The sequence below is a fragment of the Monopterus albus genome, unplaced genomic scaffold (genome assembly GCF_001952655.1).
Source record: "Monopterus albus unplaced genomic scaffold, M_albus_1.0 scaffold408.1, whole genome shotgun sequence".
NCBI lineage: Eukaryota > Metazoa > Chordata > Actinopteri > Synbranchiformes > Synbranchidae > Monopterus > Monopterus albus.
The window spans coordinates 46,248-53,067 of record NW_018128288.1 but is presented as its reverse complement, the minus strand read 5'-3'; the positions used below and the strand labels follow the sequence as shown (position 1 = coordinate 53,067).

At 41.2% G+C, this 6,820-nt stretch overlaps 1 protein-coding gene across 1 annotated transcript; it reads left to right on the top strand.

The window, feature by feature from the left end:
- Positions 1–87: 87 nt before the first annotated feature.
- On the top strand, positions 88–3,374 carry crhbp (corticotropin releasing hormone binding protein). The gene is made up of 7 exons (XM_020586470.1): positions 88–261; positions 356–449; positions 862–1,019; positions 1,455–1,665; positions 2,164–2,309; positions 2,840–2,957; positions 3,039–3,374. Exons 1-7 carry the CDS (start codon positions 181–183, stop codon positions 3,191–3,193), a joined length of 963 nt encoding a protein of 320 aa, XP_020442126.1. The 5' UTR covers positions 88–180; the 3' UTR covers positions 3,194–3,374.
- Positions 3,375–6,820: the final 3,446 nt, after the last annotated feature.

Sequence of the window (6,820 nt, the reverse complement as noted above, 5' to 3'; positions counted from 1 at the left end):
CCTAGCTCTTGTCACAACCACGTATTTTGCTGGGGGTGGGGGTGGGGCGTCCAAGGTGGGCTCCAGCGCCCATGTCAGTTGGTCGCTACAGACCAAGTGGCCCTATAAAAAGCAGCGCTGGTCGCTGCGCAGCTCAGACTCTCTTCGCTCAGGTGCGCCTTGGACACAGAGACGCGCGTTATGGAGCGCACGTTCCGAGAGCAGCTCTTCTTTCTGGTGTTGTGTCTGTCTGTCCTCACGGGAGACTCCAGATATATTGAGGTGAGTCTCAGGACACACGTTGACATACTTTAAATGCGTAGTTATTCTTCGAATATTCACAGCTTCTGCTAAATTTTATACGCACCTTCTGCAGAACAACGAGATCTCAAATGATGAATGGTATTCATTGTTCAACCCGGAACTTAGGAGAGAAACACCTGAGGACTTAATGTATCGCCGACCTTTACGTAAGTCATATGGAATCTATAGGCTGCCTGGCAGATTGGAGAGCTTCTACACTTTGTGTGTATGAGAGGGAGATTAAAACGCATTTGCATTTGTTTCTCTCACATACACTCTTTAATCTGAAAGGAAATTTTAAATAACTATGACATGCTCTTTTTTAGACTTCCTCTTTTTAGTTTGGGTTTTCAATTTCAATTGGCTTCGTTGACATAATACATGGAATTCACTGATATAGGCAGAACAGAGAGGGGAATATAGTGAGTAAAGTAAAAAGGGATTAAAGAAAGAAAAATAACGGTTATTAAAGCACAATCTATTGATAACTAATAATGATTTTGTTTAAAGTATTCATTTGCCTGTGCCTGCCATTTTCTAGCGGTTTTGTGACTGTACAGATGTGTGTTTGTTTCCCAGGTTGTCTGGACATGGTTGCAGTGGAGGGTCAGTTCACCTTCACAGCTGAGCGTCCTCAGCTCAGCTGTGCTGCCTTCTTCATGGCAGAGCCCAGTGAAGTCATCACTGTGGAGTTTGACAGGGTGGACATCGACTGCGGGGGAGGGGACTTCATCACGGTAAACTTCTTCCACTACAGTTATTATTTTATGTAAGAACATTCAGCTTTAACTGCAGCATCATAAAAGTCAGTTGCATGGAAAGTTTCTGTAAATATTTAGTATTTTACTGAGGTGATGAAATGTGGGTTTGTTTTTGTGTCTGCATGCCACCAAACACTGGGCTCAATTAATTGGCTTGACTAAGCTTAGACAAACTTAAAAAAAAAGGCAGTTGTACGTAACCTGCTCAGTTTAGGTGACCTGCAGCCTCCAAGGTTGCACATTGGCGCTCTCTACGTTCTAAATGTATGATGGTCTAGGGTTCAATGTCTTTCCCACAGATCAGTCATTGTTCCACATTTCAGTGAAATTAAACAAAGCTCTGCAGAAATCATCTCTGGCTGAATATGAAATCTTACCTTCTGCCTCTCCCTGTTGATGTGTCCCATGAAGGTTTTTGATGGCTGGGTGATGAAAGGAGAAAAGTTCCCCAGCTCCCAGGATCACCCGCTGCCTCTGTTTGAGCGCTATGTGGACTACTGTGACTCGGGGACGCTGAGGAGAAGGGTGAGCTCCTCTCAGAATGTGGCCATGCTCTTCTTTCGCATTCACAGTGCTGGAAGCAGCTTCACCCTGACAGTCAGGAAACACATCAACCCTTTCCGTGAGTAGATACACAGTATGCAAATCTAACTGCTTCAATTTTACGCCTACTTCACTGTTAATGTGTAAGTAAGTGGTGGTGATACAAGCCTGGCAAGGTGCACCAACAGGGCACAGCACATCACACTGTCAGTGTCGTCTTACAGTAAAATGTAAAGAAGAAAAAGATCCAAGGATTAAACCGAACAATTAGACCTATGCAATGATCAGTTTCTCTAATTCCTAAAATCACCATATCATTTACTTTCATGACACCAAAAACATCAGTTTCAGTCAGTTTCATACTCTAGAAGCTTGTTCTTTGTTTAGTTCCACAAAACTATAGTGCTTTGGAAAAACAGGTGCTTCTTATTAAATCACCTTTAACTGTTTACTAATCTTCGTATCTTGTTATTTACTTGCAATAAACAGTTGGAGAGTGTGGCCGCTGCTTCTGTGAATATCTGGAGGATCTGTCCTTGTAACATCCCTCCTTCTACCATTTCCTGTCTCCCTGCAGCATGTAATGTTATCTCCCAGTCACCAGAGGGCAGTTACACGATGGTGATCCCGCAGCAGCACAGGAACTGCAGCTTTTCCATTATATATCCAGTGGAGATTAACATCTCAGAGTTCAGCCTGGGACACTACAGCAACTTCCCCAAGGTGAATATAATACACTGATGTCTCAAGGCGCTTTATTCCTACACAAATATAATGAAGATGACCTAAATGTTGTTCGGGGTGCTTAAAGCTTTCAGAAACTACATTTGGAAACCTCAACACCAGTGTCTTTCCAGAACATCTCATGTACACACCGCTGCCCACTTTGTGTAAAACGTACATTTCCAGCTGCAGCAGAAAGCTGTTTATAGTGACAAAGGTCTACAACCCACTGTCACCCTCTGCTCTGCAACAGAGTGAATATTGGACTTACACTCATCAGGCGGCCTCTAAAAATGAAATAAAGGCAGACAAAAGGATTTCACATCTGTAAACTCTTTACTGAAAACTTGAATCTTTTCTATATTGTCTAAGACATAATGTTATTGACAGGATTTTCATTATTCCCTTATTATATTCTGCTTTCATTGTGCTCACCAGTATCATTAAATTAATTTACCACTGTAATAAATGAACGATAACCCAGCGGAACCTGCTGATGGCTAATATGTGCCACATGCTGATTTCCTCAGAGGTCCATGCCTGGCTGCACAGAATCAGGAGATTTCGTGCAGCTGCTGGGAGGAAGTGGCATCGACACATCGAAGCTGCTGCCCATCACAGACCTCTGCATCTCCTTCCCTGGACCCAGTGAGTATCTCCCTCCTTCCTTCCTGTACAACCCTACGGGATGAACTGAGACTTAATGTTCCCTCTCCTCCCCCCCTGCAGTCCACATGAAGATCGGCTGTGACAACACAGTGGTGAGGATGGTGTCCAGTGGCAGGTTTGTCACCCGAGTGTCTTTCAGCTACCGGCTACTGGACAGTCAGGAGCTACAGATGATCAGGCTCAACAGTGTGGAAGATTTCTGTTTCAATAACTGATCCCCTCAGGATCAGGAAGTGCATCAGAAATGATTTTATTAAAAACCACAGATCCACCCAGTCAGTCCAAAGACATGAACATAAAAATATATGAAAATTAAGATCTATAAAAACTCACTGGGCAGACAGTTTTTCATCTTTGATTCATTCTGGTTGTTTAAATAAAGCTCAATGAAGTCTGCTTTTGTGTTTGGTGGACCCTCTGTTGTTTTGATTTGGGCTTCATGTATATTTGTGTGTTTATTAAGACAGCTGTGAATATGTCTTTGGGCTTATGGTCAACCTTCCTGAAAAGGAATGGTGCTAAAGTGAATGTCACCTTCTATTTATTTTGCTGAAATATACGAGTCATTTCCTGCCACAGATGGCGTAGAGGGTAACAGGTGGTGTTCAATATCATAAATACAAGTTCACTGTCATTGTGCAGTTAAATTTGTATAAACCTTTTTGTAATAAAATTAATCTGCATGACAAAGCACTGACCTGCGGTTCTGTTCTTATGGCTTGGGCCAAACTGTCCTTTCTGTTTTACCCAAGAAACGCATTTGTTACAACCCGGCTCGTTTGTGGAAAAGGGAGGGAATATATTCCGGTAAGGGATTTAAAGTGCAAGGGTTTATTGGTGAGTGTAACAATCAAACCAGTGAAACAAAATGAAATACAAAAGGTACAAACAACAGCTAATAGACAACAAACTATCTCATCCACCTCACGGTTCAACTGATAATGAAACCAAAGCAGCAATAGACAAGAAACTAAAGAAAAAAGGAGGCTCTCCCACTAGGAGAAAGTGGTCAAGGTACACAAGCCCACCGGCACATTTCCTGACGAGCAAAGACGGATAAGGAAATGGCTGTGAGACGCTAAGGAAACAAAAGGCAACAGGGAGGGCTACACCTGAGCCTTGCACAACCCGGTACCTCAGAAAAGGCAGTGTTACACTACACCAAGCTTTACAAGTAAATGAAGAGCAAGTGCAGAGCAGCAAGGGACATAAACAAGTCTACTGTACTGTAGAAAACTACGATTACATTCAGGTGTCTCCGGTGTCGTCCTGCTCATACAAAAGCTTAACGTTCCTGTGGTGGAGCTGAGGTTCCTGTTGTGGTACAACAGAAAATAAATGTGCTTTATGTTAGGTTCTCATCTCATCTCATCTATTTTGGGGGTCTGCTCTGATTTACATAACATTTTTGTCCTACCCAGCTACATGCATGAGAGAGTCACAATATTAGGAACAGTAGTCCAGTACCTTTAACTATGACCTCTATCATCAACATATCATTGAGTTTATACATTTATGACAATTTCACCAAAACCTGAAACATATTGAGCTTCAGAAACACAGATGTTAAGGTGGAAGTGTTGCACTGAATTGCATACATCTGTACAGGTGTACCTAATAAAGTGGCTGGTGAGTGTATATTTTAGATTAACTGTCTTCTTGCTCATTGTGTGGGTAAAGGAAATTCCTGCACCTATTTCTGTCTGTACTGTGCACTGCTCCATTAAATTACTTTCATTAGTTTCAGTGGAGGAACACGTATGGGAGGTATTTACTGCTCCGCCTTCCCAGACAGCACACCGTGTCTGTTCGGGAGCACGCTGCACATATTTTAAAAGCAGTATGTCTGAAACGTTTGCATGACAAAGCCACTGCCTTTGCAGGAGACATTTTCCACTGCTCCTCATTACGACAAACAAAACACTCAGGTGAAATGCCTGTGAATGCAAGATTTCAATTACATGCTCATATGTTTGAAAAGCTGCCGCATTGTGTTACTGTCTCACACAGCTCCCTGTGTCCTCCTCTGTGCTCAGTGAAGAGGTTAATGAACAGGCCTCATGACGCATTCACTCCATGACATGAATGAACTAAGTAGGTTATTTGCTATAACAGTATTTTCTATACTGTACAGTACAGTACATGTCTTACAGTGCTGCAGTCACATCACATCACCTTCACACGGAAACAGCTGAAGCTCACAGGGAGTGTGTTTTGGACTGGCAGGTTGATTACGATAATGATGGATCTATTGAACTTTATCAGTCTACAGACTGAAAAAATCAAGTGTGACATTTGAATCTGGCCTTTCTGAAAGCGCAAAATGTCAATAACTTGTCAATCACTCAGCGGGGGCTTAATGCGGATACAGACAATCAATATTCTGACTGCAGCGCCTCTCAAAACGCCATCATCATTTTAAGCAATTCTTGAATAATATACTACACTATGTATGTTTTTAGAAAAGACATCTTTAGCTCATATGGGAATTATTTCAGCGTCACAATTTTCTTTCCCTTTTTAAATATAATTGTTTACAGTATCAAGGTCAAAGATTTTTATTGTCAATTCATTATAAGTATGTGCAAGACATACAGAAAAACTGAAATACAGTTTCTCTCTCACCTAATGTTGAATGCCTATAACATTTAAGAAATAAAAATAGAATAAAAGTAGAATAAACATAGAATAAACAGAATATGAAAACTGAATTCAAGTAATAGGTTAAACTAAATGGTACAACCTAATAGGCTATGAGGAAACTCAAAGCCATGTGCAAACATTTTTTTTTTCTATATTGATACTCAGTTCTCAGTCACGCAGTCGGTGCAACTCTTCTCCAGTGCTCGTCTCTTGTTTGACTGATTTGTTGGTTCTTAACTTTTGGATTGAGTGCTGTTTCTTTTGTACAGACATTTCTGATCCCTCCGAGGACGGATCTTACGAACTTCAGTGACCCCTGACCTTTCCTCTGGCACCACCTTGACGTTTGTGGTCAGAGTGAAGTGTCAAACTATTGGACTAAATGTCGTGAAACTGAGAACAGACATTTATGTTCCCCCCAGTATCAGTTGTAATCACATTGGTGGCCCTTTATTTTCTTTCTGTTCTATCAACAGTTCAGAAATTCAACTTGCCCAACACTTTGGTTTATGGCCAAATATTAGCCTGGTAAAATGCTAAACTAGGAAAGTGACCATGGTAAACAATTAGCATGTTGTCACTGTGAGTGTTAGTAGAATTACTAATCCATTACTGTGTGCATTACATTTATAGTTTCAGCTGGTACAGGTGGAGCCTATTTTAACTACCTTCCAGGATTATAATTTGAAATACTGATGGAGAGCTTGTGAATCTCCCATCTGGGATCAATACAGTCTTAGAATGATCCTGTGCTTTGTTCTGTTAATCAGATTCTGAGAACTAGCAAAAAAATTATAAAATAAATGTAGAGGAGTAAAAAGAACAATATTTGCTTCTAAAATATAGTGAAGTATGAAGTAGCAGGAAATGAAAATACTTAAGTACAGATACCTCAAAACTGTACTTCAGTACTTGCAGCTATTCTTCCTACAGATAAGCTGCTTTATTCCACAAGGTCCAGATTCACTTTTTGCTCAGTTTTCACTTTCAGCTGAAGTTGAATCTAAGAACCTGCAGAAATCACTACACACAGACTCAGGTTGTGGTTAATAAAGAGTTATGACACAAGCACTGACGCACAAAGTGACGAAACAGGGCAACGGACAGCATGTGGGAGATAAGGGCTGGAGGCATACTGTATCTTACAGACCGCTACATTTGGCTGAGGAGAAACTGTTCTGGAAACCGTACACATTCTT

What these genes read in the sequence shown, in the direction of transcription:
- crhbp (XM_020586470.1), top strand. Translation starts at nt 181, where the DNA reads ATGGAGCGCACGTTCCGAGAGCAGCTCTTCTTTCTGGTGTTGTGTCTG. An exon ending in GGGGAGGGGACTTCATCACG is followed by an intron (nt 1,020 to 1,454) that starts GTAAACTTCTTC and finishes TGTCCCATGAAG; the next exon opens with GTTTTTGATGGCTGGGTGAT. An exon ending in GAAACACATCAACCCTTTCC is followed by an intron (nt 1,666 to 2,163) that starts GTGAGTAGATAC and finishes GTCTCCCTGCAG; the next exon opens with CATGTAATGTTATCTCCCAG.